We start from the raw sequence: 18,565 nt of genomic DNA on the forward strand, positions 1-18,565 counted from the left end.
GATGTGGTTGTGTACTTATACATCCAGCACTGCCAAATGTACACTCCACTTTGGCAAGGGTTTTACAGCCGTTCAGAAGAAGACCAAACTGAACATATTCCTATTCCAAAGTCACCCTTGGGGAACCATGTAATTATGAATGTCTTTTTAATTACTTACAATTACAATGGACAGGGAAATTTAAAATATTTCTTGTTTTTTCAGATGCACTCACTCACACATGTATATTGTATTATTTTCCTTCATTTAGTATGCACTTGGTACTTTGAATTTCCTTTTTATACTTCATTGCATTGTAAATGTGTAAAACTATGTTTTAATAGAATAGTACATATTATTTGTTCAATATTGGAGAGGTCAACTTTTAAAAGAGGTTCTGAAAAGTTCTGATTCCAACATCACCTATGGCAAGGTCCGTGGCAAATTGTTGTAGTGTTTTGAATCAGTTGAGTTATTGTTTTTGGAGCAGTGAAATAAAAAAATGGTTGATTCCGTCGACGTTAATTGGAAAAAAACATTATGTTAATATTCGTAAAGAGATAAGTCGGTGATACTGTTTTCAATGGAAAGTGAAAGAAGTAGTACACGAAGTATTCACAAATACACCTCCTATTGTGTGATCTTGGTTGCAAACAGGTTCCTATTCTCATTTTTACTTCAATACTAAACACGTATATTTTTTGTCATGATTATAACGGTAGTTAATTATATAATATATATTGTGCGAAAAGTAGGTGACCATTGATCATGTTAAGACAGGTGATCGATGAAAAGAGTTAAATTATATAAAGAATACTTTTGGGAGAGTCTGAAAGTGACCGTTAGAGACAGGTGACCGCTGAAACAAGGTGACTGTTAAGGTTGGACTGTACCAGAACATCCCTGGTTTATTATGCTAAAGTTAATATACAGTTCTTCCTTGCAAATTAATTCAATTATTGAATTTACATATTCAGTGATAATAATATATATTACATATGGTGAAGCATTCTTTTTTTTTCATTGGTTCTTACGATCACATGATTCAAAGCTTAAGGGTATTTAAGTATGTGAATGCTATGTTTCTTTTTATATATATATATGTTGATAGTCAATATTAAAAATCTTGCAAAGTACAAGGTAAAATATGCTGTGTTTCTATTTATATTATATATTGAAGGTATATATTAAAAATCTTGCAAAATACAATGTAAATTACACAGAAAGAACATTACACAATACACTGTTTACATATGTAATATATAAATTAGGGACTATTACTCAGTCAATGTGCTATATATGGAGCTGTTAAATTATATTGACACTCTGGCTTCTTACTCGGTCAATATAATCTGAACAGGTCCATATATAACGTATTGAATTTTTCAAAAGTCCATAATGAATATTTTCATGTTAACACTTAGGTTACTTATGGAACACATCATCCTCTCCTTGTAAAATATTAATTTAGAACTCCTGAGAAAACACAGTGAAATACTTAAAAAAAAAAAAAACCCAAAAAAACCAACATACATGAAATGGGATTAATTACTAAAAAATAAAAAACACCAAGATTTTAAAAATGAAATGAAATACACACAAAAAAAGATTCCCTTGTATCAGATTCCTTTAAAAAATCACAACACTTAAACAATGAAATATAAAATTTAGAAACTCAAAACAATGCTTTTACAATTGTTTCAAAGTTATATATAAAGTGTATAAAAGTTTTATAAATATTAGCTGGTTTGCATGTTTATCCCATATGATGAAGTTCTTATGACTTATGAAGGAACATATCTCTTGACTAATGAAGGAACAAAGATGGTAGCATTGTTTGTTGAAATATATTTTACATGACATTGCAAGATTAATTGACAGTGACAACATTTCTTCACACACAAACCATACATACTTGTCTTTATATGTCTCTCTAGAACATAAAATTGACAAAATCAAGATTTTAATAAATCATTAAAGACACGCAAATGTAGAAAATTGGACAGTGGTTGGTAACTTTCATTACTTTGTTTTAATGTATACATGCTGGTACGATCTTACTTACTTATGTTGTCCTGATAAAATCTGCTTTAATCACACATAATCAATGCTTTATAGAATACAGTAAAACAAAAGAAATCTCACAAGGACTATATAATTAACTTTAAAAATATTTCTAATGAATTTATTTTTTTGCCAAAAAAATCAAAATACAATCGTTTCAGATTCTTTCAAACAGATGAAATGAAAGAACCAATTCAGAATAAAACATGTGTCCTTTGTAAAAAAACATTTTTATAATTGATTTGCAATTGACTCATTTTATAGTGTTTTTCTTTGATATCTTTATTCCTTTTGTAGTTTAGACATTAATTTAAAAAAAAATCATACAATCAGTGTATAGTCTAATGAATTCAATCATTAATGAATTAATTAGACTGAACAGCATTTAATGTAGCTTGGGCACTCAATATTTTGTAAACAATGATTTAAGCACTTATTTATTTTTACAGCTTAAAAAACCTTCCAAATACTGAAACAAGAGGCTTTCAAAATGACAGCAAACTGGGTTTTTATTACATTTCTTAAAGTCATTGTTAAAGCAATAAAAGACCAATACTCATGAAGGGCATAAGTGAAAATCATCATTATCGAAATGGCCCTCAATTTTGTAATAAATTACAACATATTAAAAATTTGAAAAACATAGGTTGAAAGGATCATAAGTTACTGCACGAAAAAAACATAATCAATAATAACCATATTTCCCTAGGAAAACCTGGTTAAAATTACTTAAGTTAGAGAAATTTGTTTTCCACGAAAATAAATGAATCCACAGTAAATCTAATTAAATCTGAAAGTTAGATACTGCTAATTTTTGTATAAATCCATAACATTAAAAGTGAAAGTCTATGAATACTTACGTTGTGCCTGAAGCCTTGTTCTGACAAGAGCTAAGGGGTAACTAGCTAACTGTCCACACGTACTACTACATGTACCACAAGCTAATAATGCAAATATTCCTGGATCAGCTCCTCCTGTTCTTTTTGTGTAGATGTTTCTCAGTGTCTGAAAAAAAGTAATATCAATATCTAAAAGTGTTTATTCCAAAAGTAATTCATTTTACAATTCCTTAAAATTAACATGAAACAAAAGTTATTAGAAAAGCAATTCAATTCCAAACCGGGTCTTTTTAAATTGGTATTTACTGCATCTTCGCTAAGTATGCAGCATTAAGGAGTAAGAGCAAAGACTGTTCAGCTTAGAGTCAGAATAATATGTCCAGGTAGGGTAACATATCTGCCTGAGGACTTTTACCTGGTTAACTAGCATGTTAAAAATTCTGCATAGTGTGTCTGTCTAGTACAAAGCAGGGTTTGTATGCATATTTTATTAACATGTTCTCACCCTGAATATACACCAAATATGCTGCTGGACTTTTAACAGTCATCATCAGCATAAAAATTGAAAATCATTTATGGCTGTATTCTGACACAATATGATTGTAAGCTCACATCCCGATACTAACATTGATGACTTGACTGTGGTTCTTTCAGCAGTTTGGTAAAATTTTGTTGAACTTTGATTTGATGAAACAAATTGCAATTGTGTCATAATCTTGAATGGACAGCAATACTTATAATCAAGTCACAGTAACATAATTTTTCAAACTAACATCATTTAGTCAATATCAACAAACATTTTCAGATAAAATGGTCATGCAATTATAAAAAAAACCCAGAAAATTCATACCTATCAAGTAGCAGATTTCCCCACAGATTTTTCTTATGAAAACTCTGAAGTCACAGATTTAAATAATTATCAACCAATGATTTTTTATTGAAAATTGACCTTAGCAAATAAAAGACCATTCACAAGATGTATACCTTTATAGAGGATAATTCTTACCTCATATATCGCCAGATCTATGCCAGCGTATGGAATAATACCAAGTATATTAGGGACATAGCCGCGGTAAAATACTTGTGCACCTTCTGACTTGTAAACTTTCTTTGCGCAATCAACAATACCATCAAACTGACCTGTCTTCCTCAGTGCTAATCTTGTCTTTAACACCTGTAAGAGCAAATGTCAAAATTTTAATTTTCATTTATTTCAACTCTTAACACTGCTGTCTGAGTTTAAACAGTATTTATTAAAAAGTCAGTTTTGTGCAATCCTGGGAGAAAATAGATATTACTTCTATTAACTGCTGTTCCATAAGATTAACATACATGGAATTCAAAATCTTTTCAGTTTACAGAGACAAAAAACAAAGCAATCTTACTGAAAAACTATATCAAATTAAAAGAACAAGAGTTCCAATGTCACCTGCGTTGCACATATTTTATCTGTCCAAGGGCAATAACCAAAAAAAACTTTTTTTTAAATATCTTAAGAGAAATCTAGGCTTAAGTGGGCTTACAATGCAATTTTCCATATAATTAATATTTCCAAGGGCATAGTTAAATTCTTTTAAAGATAGCTGATTGGAACTGATTTTTGAATTTGTCCGAGACATTGCTGATATAAACCTTTGATATAAATTTCATAAAAATCAGGCAAGAATTGTACATGTGAGAGCGCTTAAGACCAGATTGAAGAACAGCCAGTATTTATATGTCTCCGGCCATGTGCTAACCTAACAACAATAAGACTTGACTGGCTGAAAGTGGTTTTTTCCCCCTATTCATCATGTCATATATAAATTCCCTTCATACATATAATGCCCCTTTCATGGAAGATTTGCCCTCATACTAATCCTGCTTTATTCTCATCAAGGTAAGCTTTTTCATGTATATCAACTCAGGCCATTTCTATAAAAGGCAACATTTTTTCTACTGTAGGGATGGCCTTTATGTTCTAAATATAATAATCTGTCCATTTTAGCACATTCAACACAGAAATATGCAGCTCTGTTTTCTTTGGCTCCGTGCCAGCACTTGATGTATTCCTGAAGTTATATTCACTAAAGCTGGAAATATGTTACTTTCACAGGTATGGATACAGTTGTCATAAAACTAAGTTGAATACAATGCAGAAAACAAGGAAAAGCACATAAAAAGCAAGGTCAGGTCACAATATTATTTTATCCTCCCTGCCCTCCACATTTTTTTAGTGGCCGCCCAAAGCCAGGAGCCTGTAATCCAGTGGTAGTCATTTGTAACTGACTGCCATCATTGCTTTTCTTTTTTTCTTCTTTTTTAGAATAAATCAGGTTGTTTGTTTTCTCTTTTGAATAGTCACATTTTGTCTTCCTGTGACATTTTATATTTTTTTATAGATGAGTTTTGCTCATTCTTGAAGGCCTTTTGTTGACCTGTAGTTAAAACAAATGTCTGAAAATTAATTACTACGCCCCTTTTATATTATTGTTATAACATTTGTACATCCTAGTTTTGAAAACATTGTCTGGCATGTCATAAATTTTATTCAGCAAGACAAAACACTCATAGTTTTAAGGTTTAAAAAGTCAAAGTGTGTTATAAATAGAGCCTAGATAAATTCAACATCACTGAATCTGAGATCCTGACATATCTTCTACATGTACAACAGTAAAAACAGTTTTTAAGAGGGACTGCTTTAGTTAATAACAAACCTCCATTGGGTAGATAATTGTTTGTGCTGTGGCTCCTGCCAATGATCCAGACATTAATCTCTCTACAACTGTTATTTCTTTTCTGTCACCTTTGAACATGGATTTAAACTAATAAAAGAAAGTTTATATTGTAATGTATGAATCCAGTTTCTTTTAATTTTTTACAAATATAATTGACCCTAAAATTCTTTAAAGATACAATTCAAATTTAATTTGCACATGGTTATTTTTATGAAATATTTAAAGAACAAAAATTGAAATTATTTTACAAAAGCTGGAAAACTTTAAAATAGGAAAGTCAAGCCAAATGAATTTATGCTTTGGAAGCTACAATCAGTCTAAGGTAGATCAGTACTCAAATTTGTACACAACATATTTTTCATTTACAACTTGATTAAAGAAATATGTCAAGAAACACAGGGTTCTAAATAAGCTACATTATTTTCATACATTATATAGGGTTAATTATTATATTGAAAGCTAATTGGTAGCAATCTAGAAATTCTTATAATTGTTAAGTTTTAAAACCAAGTCTCACATGCCTTCTTCAGTGGAAAACTGTTTGCCTACTGCTACATGGTAGAATCTAATAATCACTACAGTATAAACATACAAGTCATTAAAAAAAAGAGATTTTTCATTTCAAACTGTTACAGCTAATGCAAAAAAAATAATTGAAGAAAATTGCTCAAATGTACCAATGTTTCCATATTATGAAACAAATGCATGTTTATTATTTTCTTTCAATTTTCTAGTTTCTGTTCTGTTTTGTTTTTTGGTTTATCTTTTTATTTACTGTGAATACTTACTTGTTCATAAGCCATAAATTTGAGAGCAGATTCTGGAGCAATTTTAAGAACGTTTATAAAGTTTCCCCTCCACAGAGATTTGACTCCTCCTTCTTTTATCATGTACTGCAATCCATTTACAACACCATAATTGGAATTTTTACTACCATGAACCTATAAGATAAACATTTTACACTAAAAGCCATATTTTTTGTTATTCATATCTTCATTACTAAAAGGAAATGGATTAATTTTAACTTTTGAATATTGAACAATCTCAGAGTAAATGAATACATTCATTGGGATATTGTAGTAAAATCTATACATCTCAGCATCATAATATGTAGTCTGACTTGTCATGCATAATCATGATCATCAATTTTTATATTTTCTTATATGTCTATAATTTTATCTATGGTACTACAGATACCTAAATGTGGTCATATCTACAATGTTAATTTGTCGAAGTGTTACTTCCACTTATAGTGTGGTATCAAATTTTAGACTGGATTCAAATTTCAATTTTTTTTGTAAAGGGAAACAACTCCTAGGTATGACAAAGGTCCCTTCCTAAATAAAGCAAAGTTTGCTGTATTCTCAGCTCTGACAATAATTTTGACTTCCTAAGTGTATCACAAATTAAAAAGAGATTGCAAAATAGGCTGTTACCATTCGTAACAATTTTTTTTATAACAAAACACGCTCCTCCCATTATTTTTGCATTAACATGGAACATAATTTGGTCTACACAAGTGTTGTCTCCCTTTGCCAAAAGTTCTAAAATTGGAAACAGTCAGTAGTTTGATAATTGATGATTATACCTGACCTCTTATCATCGTGACAACAAAGGATAAAAATTTCATCTAGATGCTCAATTTACCTGCAGGAATATTTTGATACGATCCAGTGGTGCTGTAGCTGTTCTTGATACAGCTCCAGCAAATCCTCCTGCCACTAGGTGACGCCACCACATTCCTGTCTGCATTTCCTTCTCTGTAAAATCATCAGGTACAATGGCATTCTCACCTATGTCTATAATCTGCAAAGATTACAAGTTTTTAAGTTTTTCATTTCAGTATTGCAAATGAATCTCTCAATAGGGCAGATTCACTTTATTTAGAGAAGTGATTGTTGGGTTCTAATTTAATGCTTACCAAATATTCAAAGATATGATGCTGACATGAACCTGCATCTTTTCCTTTTATAATGTTGATAGCGATAACTACCGGTAGGCTATCATATGACCAATATTCAACTACAGCTAAACCTCATCTCACAAGGTAAAAATAATAGAACAGTTCCAATGTGACAATGTCCCCTGTTTTGCACTTATTTTATCTATCCAAGGCTAGGACAATAAATAAAAATAATTTTGTTTGTTTGTTTCTTAAAAACTTTTTATAATTATCTTAAAAAGAAATGTATGCTTAAAAGCACTTACAATGCAATTTTCCATATAATAAATATATCCATTGGGCATTGTCCAATGAATATGCATGCATCTACCCCATGCATCATTTATATGAAGAAAATAACCAACCAAAAAAACAGAATACTGGATCTTATCTTTTTTATGCATTATGAAAATAAAATGCTCCGCAGGGCACAGCTTGATACGACCGCAGAGGTTGAACCCTGAACAGTTGGGGCAAGTATGGACACAACATTCAAGCTTGATACAGCTTTGCATTTGGATTGTGATTAAATATTTGACACAGCATAGGTTTCTGACACAGAATGAATGTGGTCTAAGAACTTAAAAATTTTAAATTGGACATTCACCTATTATGGTCCAATATCCAAAATCTAAATACATGGTTAGATTCAGCATATCAAAGAACCCCAAGAATTCAATTTTTGATGAAATCAAACAAAGTTTAATTTTGGACCCTTTTGACCTCAATGTGGACAAAGTTGATAACGGGGCCCAAAAATCAAAAATCTAAATACATGGTTAGATTCAGCATATCAAAGAACCCCATATATTCAATTTTTGTTGAAATCAAACAAAGTTTAATTTTGGACCCCGATTTGGACCAACTTGAAAACTGGGCCCATAATCAAAAATCTAAATACATGTTTAGATTCAGCATATCAAAGAACCCTAAGAATTCAATTTTTGTTAAAATCAAACTAAGTTTAATTTTGGACCCTTTGGACCTTAATGTAGACCAATTTGAAAACAGAACCAAAAATTAAGAATCTAAATACACATTTAGATTCGGCATATCAAAGAACCCCAATAATTCAATTTTTGATGAAATCAAACAAAGTTTAATTTTGGACCCTTTGGACCTCAATGTGGACCAATTTAAAAACCGGGCCCAAAATCCAAAAACTAAATACACGGTTAGATTCAGCATATTAAAGAACCCCAAGAATTCATTGAAATTGGTCAAGAAATAAGCAATTTATACGAAGTATCTTCTTTTAATTAAATATTTCTTGCCATTGCGCAATACTGTACAATTGACAATTTCTTGCTATTGCGCAATATTGTGCTATTTGATATTTCTTGCTATTGCGCAATACTGTGCAATTGAAGATTTCTTGCTATTGCGCAATACTGTGCAATTGAAGATTTCTTGCTATTGTGCAATACTGTGCAATTGAAAATTTCTTGCTATTGCACAATACTTATATAATAATTTACACATCCTGTTTGGTGTGTATCTCCTACCATATCATTATTATTTGCTTTTAAATATAAATCAGAAATAACCAACTTAAAATGGAAAATTTTAAAAGAAAAAAAAAATGAAAAAAAGAAAAAAAATGAAAAAAAAAAAATCCCCCCCCCCAATTTTTTGAACCCCCAAACTCAATCCCAGCCTTCCCTTTGTGATATGGAACCTTGTAATACAATTTCAGAAAGATCCATACACTTACACACAAGTTATTGTCCTGAAACTAGAAAAATGCTTGTTTTTTGCCCCTTTTTGGCCCCTAATTCCTAAAATATTGAGGCAATTACCCCCATCATCAATCCCAGCCTTCCCTTTGTGGTATGGTACCTTGCAGTACAATTTCAGAGAGATCCATACACTTGAACACAAGTTATTGTCTGGAAACTAGAAAAATGTGTTTTTTGGCCCCTTTTTGGCCCCCAATTCCTAAACGTTTCGGCAATTACCCCCAAACTCAATTCCAGCTTTCCCTTTGTGATATGGAACCTTGTAGTACAATTTCAGAAAGATCCATACAATTACACACAAGTTATTGTCATAAAACTAGAAAAATGCTTGTTTTTTGCCCCTTTTTTGGCCCCTTATTCCTAAAATTTTGAGGCAATTACCCCCAAAATCAATCCCAGCATTCCTTTTGTGATATGGAACCTTGTGGTACAATGTCAGAGAGATCCATACACTAACACACAAGTTATGTCTGGAAGATACAAAAATGCTTATTTTTGGCCCCTTTTTGGCCCCTAATTCCTTTACTGTTGGTACCATAAACCCCAAAATCAATCCCAACCTTCCTTTTGTGGTATTGAACCTTGTGGTAAAATTTCATAGAGATCCATTCACTTAAACTAAAGTAAGAGTGCGAAAACCAATGTGTCTTCGGACGACGACGAAGACGACGACGACGCCAACGTCATACCAATATACGACCAGAAAATTTTTTTTGCGGTCGTATAAAAATTGACCAAAGACTCAAATGGTCGCATTACACAGACGGTTTTTAAAAAATAGAGAAAGCTCTATATACTGAACTTTTAAATATTTGAAAAATGACTAAGTTCCCAAAAAGAGAAAAAAAAATCTGAAGGAGTAGTTGACTACACAAAACTTGTACCTTCTTCCATAAATTTTGCTGAAAATAACTATGTTCCAAAGTCTGGAAAAAAAGATAGAAAATTCCTCAAACACTATTATGGAAATGTTAGAGGAACTTGCACAACTTCAACACATTTGCAATTATCCTGTGAGGTTTCAAGGATCTAGGTTGAAAACTGTAGGAGTTGTTGTTTACACAAAACATGTACCCTCTTTCATAAATTCTGCTGAAAACACTATGTTCCCAAGTCTGGTAAAATAAGAACAAAAATCCTCAAACAATTGGAATAAGTCTTACTGTAAATACCATAACTGTGCATTTTTTTTATATAGTCAAACCTATTGTAAAGGTCACCTCTATTAAGGGAAAACCTGTCTTGTAAGGTCACCCTCATCTTGACTCGCTGTAGTAATATCTATGCATTTTGAATCTCAATTCAAAGGTCATCGCTCTTATAAGGTCACTTTTTCCTTGTCCCTTGGGTGACCTTCATTTGCATGTTGATTGTATTTATATATTTGTGATAAGCAGCATAGAGAAGAATCTAATAGAACTCAATTTCCAATTTGGTGTTTTTCAATTTAGGAACATTAAAGGAAGGCCCTTTTAAGATGCATACACATTTTCTTCAGGATTTATGTTAAATAGGCTTACCTTATTTAGAAAATCACATCTTATTATGTTAGTCCAACTAGCATACATATGAATGTTTTAAGTTGTCACATAATTTTTTACAAGAGTTTTATCCTCATCTAGTATTAACTTATGATTTATGACAGGTGAATAACACCTCTCTCTGTTTTACCTGTTGTTTCCCTGATTAATTACATAGAAAAGCATGTACAACATGCATGATGTTGTATATGCTGATAAAGAAAGTATATTTACTTTAACTGGAAATAACCAGTTACATGTAGTCTAAGGGAGATAAGGCAGAGAAAACATAATTTATTATCTAATACATTTTTACTTCATTTTGCACATTTTTAATTTTATAATTATGTTTAATGAAAGAAGAACTTATCCTACTTGAACAAAATCATTTACTGCAATTATTTTTTTTTACTTTGTTACATGTTTTTAAAAAACATGTTATCACTGTTGTCAAAATTTTTTGCTTAAATTAAAAAAAAAAAATACTTCTTGGTTTTTTTTCAACCCGAAACCTTCAAATTAATTATTTTCTCTTTATTTTTCTTAAAAATTTGCATGCGGAGAAAAAGTTCATTTTTTTTTCATTTTCAATGTACATTTGCAGAAGATCAACCTGCACTGAAATTAAATTTGTAAATCTTAAATGACACATCAATTCATTGAAATTGATTGATTGTTGGTTGCTCAATGTCCAGTGGCAAATATTTCATGCATGTCACATCATTTCAGATCCAACCATAGTAACTTCAGGTGACCTTTATAATCTCTATTTTGTTTACTGTTAACTCTTTTTGAGGTACTCACACATTGTCATTCTATGTAGCTTATGGATAAGTCTTTAAATAAATGCACTGAATAAATTTTTTTCTCTCATTAAAATGCTTATTAACTGTGATTGGTTCGATGTCTTTTGCCTTTATGCTACTTGCTTTTATAGGTCTTTCCGATCTGATTTTTACCGTTTATTCTTATTTTGTGCTGCTACATCACTGTCCCAGGTTGGTTTGATGTCTGTCATATTTGTTTTTCAATTAAAAGTAGTTTTGATCATGGTTTAAGCTACAAATTTATTTTGTCTACCAGAATCATTTGACAAACATACACAGGGTTTGCATAATCGATGCTACTTTGGACTTCAAATCTTTACTAAGATTCTCAAGAAATGAAATATGAAATGTCTTTTAATTTGTAAACTTAATTTATAAATGAATTGTTTTCATTAAATCAAAAGGTCAAATTAGTAATAACCATTGCAATTGTTGAAACACCAGGGTGACATGATAGAGCTATAAGCAGCTTTCGAAAATCGAATTAATGTACAGAAAAACATTTTCTTTGTCCCCAACAACAGTTTAAGCAATATAGAAAACATGACTAATAAGCACTAAGGAAGACAAATAAAGAGGAAAAATCAATTGTGGTGCTTAAGAATTCAATGATCCTGAATAAACAACAGCTACATAAGTTTGAAACTTGGACTTGGGCATCAACATGATTTTACGAGATTGCAGTATTATCTATTAACTTACCGTTGCATGTCTCCAGTAATGAAGTATATCTTCTAGCTTAGTCACACCAGATGACAATATTAAGTAGTCCCGCCATTCATGCCAATTTATCTTCCTAGATCCATCTTTATCCATCCTATTAATAAATTGCTTATGAAAGAGACTTCACATTTTATAAAATTCGTAAGGGTTCCACGGAACCCAGTGTCTCGCCTACTTTTTCTATTAATCGCAGGCTCAACAAAAATGAGGAAGTTAATCAATAAAAATATTCCTCTTGATACTATCTTTTGATTGTAAGATGCTGCTGTCCAAGTTTGGTAAAAATCTAGGATAGTTTATGAATCTAATAAATGTTTAAAAACTTTAACTGCAGACTTAATGTAATGTTAACTGGAAGAAAACAAAATTTCTTTCTAGATACTATCATTTGATCATAAACAAGCTTCTGTCCAAGTTTAGTACAAATCCAAAATAGTATAAGAAAGTTATTAAAATTTTAAAAACTTTAACCACAGAGTGAATATGTTGTTTCCTGGCAGAAAATCTAAGTCCATTTAAAAGTAAAATACAGAAAAAATATATTTATTTTTTTACAAAATTTCCTTCTAGATACTTGCTTTTGATCATAAACAAGCTTCTGTCCAAGTTTGTTACAAATCCAAAATAGTATAAAAAAAGTTATTAAAATTTTAAAAACTTTAACCACAGAGTGAATGTGTTGTTTCCTGGCAGAAAATCTAAGTCCATTTAAAAGTAAAAATAAGGAAAAAATGGATTTATTTTTTTACCAAATTTACTTCTTAATACTATCTTATGATCATAAACAAGCTTCTGTCTAAGTTTGGTACAAACCCAGGATAGTTTAAGAAAGTTATTAAAATTTTAAAAACTTTAACCACAGAGTGAATGTAATATTTCCCGGCAGAAAAACTAAGTCCATTTATAAGTAAAATACAGAAAAAATGGAATTTTAGTTTTACAAAATTTACTTCTGGATACTATCTTATGATCATAAACAAGCTTCTGTCCAAGTTTGGTAGAAATCCAGGATAGTTTAAAAAAGTTATTAAAGTTTCAAAAACTTTAACCATAGAGTGAATATTTGTGGACGCCGCCGACAATGACGCCGACGGAATGTAGGATTGCTATGTCTCGCTTTTTCGACTAAAGTCGAAGGCTCAACAAAAATGGATGTTTTTTTAGATGAATCATGCATTTATATGCACATCTCCAATCATTAATGCAATTCAAACATAATAATTTGTTCAATGTCATCGTTTTAAAAGCAATAGTCAAATCTGTCTATACAGAACTGTTTCTGGACAGAAGATTTTACTCTTTACCTCATGAGGTATAGTTGTTATCTATTTAGTCCTATTTTTGTACTGTCAATTTGATTTTTAGATTAAATAAAAGGATTATGGCCATGAAGGCTTTAATTTGACCCTGAAAATTGAACTTTGTAACACCATTTGCGGAAACTTTGCGGATCAATTACAACTTGCTCCTGTGTGCTGTTCATTTCAACCATTTTTACAGCTTCAAAAGTATGATATTTTACAGGATTTTAGTCAGATTACTGTAAATTCAAAATTATTGCGATGTTTTATTATTGTGAAAAATGCGATAGGGTTATAATCGCAATAATTTAAACTCGCATTTTGAAATTGTTTATATGAACAAAACAGGATTTTTGTCAATATCGCAAAAATTAAAATCGCATTTTAGTCTAAAATGACAAAATCGCAATAATAAATGCACGCAATAATTTCTGAATTTACAGTACCTGTTTTTATGCATTTGTAAGGTATACTTCCTTCTCAAAAGCATTGACCATACTCTTCGACCAAAATAAATTTGTTACACAAGGCTGTATTTGGATCAGATTGACATCCTAACTATAAATCATGGTAGTCCTTGCATGTTGCAAATGTCTTTAAAAGCCAAAAATATTCAAATTTAGCCAAAAAAATAGTCAAAATTAAGATTTTCTTCATAAGAGTGCACAATTATGATGTCATGACATCATAAGAGTTCTAATGCATCAGAATTTATTGATTTTGTATTTGTCAAATCATTTTACACATCTTGTCATCAGATGTTTCCTTTTTTTACTTTATCTAAATTTCAAAGAATTATAGGGCAAATTTGCTAGTATTTCATGCATTAGTCTTGTCTGCATTTACCTCAATTTATTAAAAAAAAAGTTCAGAAAAACTTACTCCCAGGATGTATCTGATGGTTTGTTGTTTATATCAAGAACTGGTTGGGAAATTAAAGCATTGCCATTTACCAGTTTTTATCTGCAAAACAGATTTTACAATGCCTTGGGTTTTCTGTATACCAGTCAGGGCTATCTTGGTTCATAACTTTACAGAACTTGAAGTCTATCATTTTACACCTAAAGTCTATCATTTTTATCAGTTTCATCTGGTTTTTTTTTTAAATGATTGAGATTGGGTTAATTTTATAATCCAAATTAATATTTTCAAAAGTTCAATACCATCAGTAAAAAGAGTTATTTATGGTTAAAAAAATTAAAATTTTGAAATTAGTGACCTAAAAAGTTAGGACAGTTTTAACTATATGTTCTACTTTCCTGCTGATCTGTTTTTTTTTAGAAAGACTGAGTAATCAAATTATCACAACTTGTCATAATTTTGCACAAAATTGTACAGGACATGTTTCAGTTGTAACAAGAGATTCTCATGAATGATTGTAGGCCATAAAGATATCTGTCAATCACATACATTTTGTATTAATAAACTAAGAAGAGCAAATTTTTATTTTTCTGTTATATAAGATGTCTCTCTTATTTAAGATTTTCTCATGGAAAGAAAAAAGGTGCTGATCCCCTGCTGATACATAACATTCATACAGTCATGTACTTGCAATCATATTTTTCCACGAGTTGTACTTTACTTTCTATATTTCAATATTAACAAGCATTCTGAGAGTATTGCATGGCAATACATAGTCCCCTACCGGTTAAAAATTAATTGTACTGGAACAAAATGCTAACTTGATCTATAACTTGTCATGGTGTAATCTATAAAACAAATATTAAGTCAATATCTTCAAGCATGACGAAAAAAAGTGCGGAAAACTGATAATTTAAGTGAATTTTCTAAGTCCAAGGACCATAACTGCAAAAAATCATCAAACAGAAACAAAATTCAAACTTGGTCTGTAACTTGTCATGATAAAACTAAATACCAATTATCAAATCAATATCTTCAAGCATGACGAAAAAAAGTGCGGAAAACTGATTATTTGAGTGAATTTTTTAAGTCCAAGGACCATAACTCTGCACAAAATCATCAAACCGGAACAAAATTCAAACTTGATCTGTAACTTGTCATGATAAAAAAATGTACCAATTATTAAATCAATATCTTCAAGAATGACGAAAAAAAGTGCGGAAAACTGAATATTTGAGTGAATTTTCCAAGTCCAAGGACCATAACTCTGCACAAATTTATCAGACCGGAACAAAATTTGAACTTGATCTGTAACTTGTCATGATAAAACAAAATACCAAATACCAAATCAATATCTTCAATCATGAAGAAAAAAAGTGTGGAAAACTGATTTGCCAGACTGACAGAAGGACAGACAGACGGACGGACGGAGTGCAATACTAAAGTCCCCTTCGACTTCTTCGGTAGGGGACTAATCAAAAGAATAGCAAGAAATTTGCCAATAATTCCCATCTCCTATACAGACCAAATAGTACAACTGGTCGGTTTGTGATAAATGAATATAAAACAAATCAGCTGAGCGATTATGCAACATCCTCATGGCGCAAATCATTGTAAAATGACAACTGAAACAAGGTCTCAGTCCCCTCTTTAAAATTGTTTTGGATGATAAATCCAAGGAGGTATGAAGCGGCTGTATTATTTATTTAATTTAATCTTGATTTTCCTAGTCAGTCACCACTTTTGTTTACCTATGATACTAGAAAATATTAAGTTGTCTCCCTTTTACTCATTTCGAAGGCATCACGACTTGGATAGTCAGTTACCCAGTGAGTTTTAGTGATTTAAAAAAATTTTAAGGGACTTCAGTCACCATTTCACTGGCAAGATTATGCCCTGACTTTCTAGGAGATGAGCAGTGAAGCGACACTTGAATAAAATGCTCCGCTGGAACGGTTAGGGCCATAACCCCCAAAATCAATCCCACCCTTCCTTTTTTGGTATGGAACCTTGTGGTACAATTTCATAGAGATCAATAGACTTATTCTCAAGTTATTGTCCGGAAACCAGGAAATCCTAGTTTATGGTCCTTTATTCCTAAAGGTTTGAGCTATAACCGCCAAAATCATTCTCAACCTTCCTTTTGAAGTATGGAACCTTGTGGTACAATTTCATAGAGATCCATACACTTATACACAAGTTATTGTCCTGAAACAAGAAAAATGCTTGTTTTTGGACCCTAATTCCTAAACAGTAAGGACAATTACCCCCAAAATCAACCTCAACCTTCCTTTTGTGGCATGGAACCTTGTGGTACAATTTCATAGAGATCCATACCCCTTTACTCAAGTTATTGTCTGGAAACCAAATGGCGCTGACAACGTCATAACATTATATGACCCCAAAAATTTTGCGGTCATATAAAAGCTAATACCTACATCTTCATTAATTTCTCTGCTTCTTTCCTTTCTACTTTCATGTCTAGCTTCTTGAAACTTTCCATTATTTCATTCACATCAATAGAACCTAAAATATGTAATAAGAAATAAACATATAGAAACTTTATTTCATAATATGTTTTCCATTTAATTAAAAAAAATAGATGGTATTGAAAGATAATTGTTAACAGTTGATCAAATAACTACCAATATATGAAAAGACAATATTGAGGCTCCTAACAAACTAACTTCTGGTAGAGTTGTCTCATTGGCAATCATACCACATCTTCATTTTTTTATATGTAGAATAAAGTTAAATGTTTTTATTCTTTTTTTCCAAAATCTCCATGAATTTTAAAACAATGTCTTGTTGAAGGCCGTACTTTGACCTATAATTGTTTACTTTTTATACATTGTGACTTGGATGGAGAGATGTCTCATTGGCACTCATACCACATCTACTTATTTCTATGTACTTACCATCACGATTTACATCTACTTTTGTGAAGATCTCATGCAGTCTTTTTTCATGCTCCGAAATAAATTCTACAAATTCTACGAATGTTATCTGTCCATCATGATTTGTGTCGTGTCGCTTGAAAAAATCCTGAAAAAAATAAATAAAACTTGTGAAATTACTATTCAATCTAATATGCGAAAAAATGTCCCTGAAATTCAAAGTTTACAGACATGTATCAATGAAAAATGTACACAACAAGCAATAAAGGGATATCCAACAAAACAACCACTAAACTTATTGGTTCTTTTATTTGAAACAATTTTAACAGGACATGCCAAATAACCAACTGTTATAAATTACTCAATTGGATACAATGTATCTGCCACAAATTTGAATAATTCTAAATTCATTTCTATGAAGTTTATGATATTCTGTTGCCAATTCAAACATAATAGTATTTTGACATGAAATATGAGGTTTTACTATGTATAAATTTGTCTTGTTATAAATTAGGCTGTTAGTTTTCTCGTTTGAATTTTTCACATTTTTCATGTTGGGGCATTTAATAGCTGACTATACCGTATGGGGTTTTCTATTTGTTGAAGGCTGTACAGTGACCTATAATTGAAAATGTCTTCATCATATGAACTCTGGTGGATAGTTTTCTGATTGGCAATCATACCACATCTTCTTATTTTTACATACATTGTACATGTAGTATTTGAGAGTAGAATAGACCTTAAAATTTCTATCGTTCCACATACACATGTACATGTTTTTGTAGCTTTCATTTTGAAAAGACCTTAAATCTAAACAAATTTGTTTTCCTTGAACCTCAACAGCAGTATTTTGTACTGATAAAACAATTATCATCTGATTTTAAAGGGATGAAGAAGTCAAAGATACATGTACATTTTCTTGCCTTTATAGCTCATATTCAACTAATTTATTTGGCATTTCATTATTTCTGCATTATCTGTTAATATCATGACTGCACCAACTTGAATTTGTGATGAATACATTTTTGTTTATATCTTTGACTTTCTAAAAGGTAAGATAAAAGACTCTAAACAATTAAAGTTTGACATGTATTACATGTTTATTGTTCAGACACTTGTCTATTGTTTTGCTATATAAAGTTTCTCTCTATTTATA

General features: G+C 31.0%; 1 protein-coding gene across 2 annotated transcripts in view; it reads right to left on the minus strand.

The window, feature by feature from the left end:
* The window catches only part of LOC127729773 (calcium-binding mitochondrial carrier protein SCaMC-2-like), a 39,092-nt gene that overhangs the window by 6,034 nt on the left and 14,493 nt on the right, over positions 1–18,565 (minus strand). The window contains exons 2-10 of one of the 2 annotated variants that reach the window (XM_052237651.1): positions 17,431–17,557; positions 16,951–17,038; positions 12,330–12,444; positions 7,247–7,405; positions 6,388–6,540; positions 5,579–5,686; positions 3,889–4,056; positions 2,904–3,048; positions 1,543–1,912 (exon numbers count right to left, since the gene is read on the minus strand). In XM_052237651.1, the coding sequence (XP_052093611.1) occupies positions 1,764–1,912; positions 2,904–3,048; positions 3,889–4,056; positions 5,579–5,686; positions 6,388–6,540; positions 7,247–7,405; positions 12,330–12,444; positions 16,951–17,038; positions 17,431–17,557 (1,212 nt within the window). In that variant the 3' untranslated portion in view covers positions 1,543–1,763. Of the gene's footprint in view, positions 1–1,542; positions 1,913–2,903; positions 3,049–3,888; positions 4,057–5,578; positions 5,687–6,387; positions 6,541–7,246; positions 7,406–12,329; positions 12,445–16,950; positions 17,039–17,430; positions 17,558–18,565 lie in introns of those variants that run through there. The other variant, XM_052237650.1, reaches the window with a different exon arrangement.

The sequence above is a fragment of the Mytilus californianus genome, unplaced genomic scaffold, assembly GCF_021869535.1.
Source record: "Mytilus californianus isolate M0D057914Y unplaced genomic scaffold, xbMytCali1.0.p SCAF_2, whole genome shotgun sequence".
In the NCBI taxonomy this organism is placed as follows: domain Eukaryota; kingdom Metazoa; phylum Mollusca; class Bivalvia; order Mytilida; family Mytilidae; genus Mytilus; species Mytilus californianus.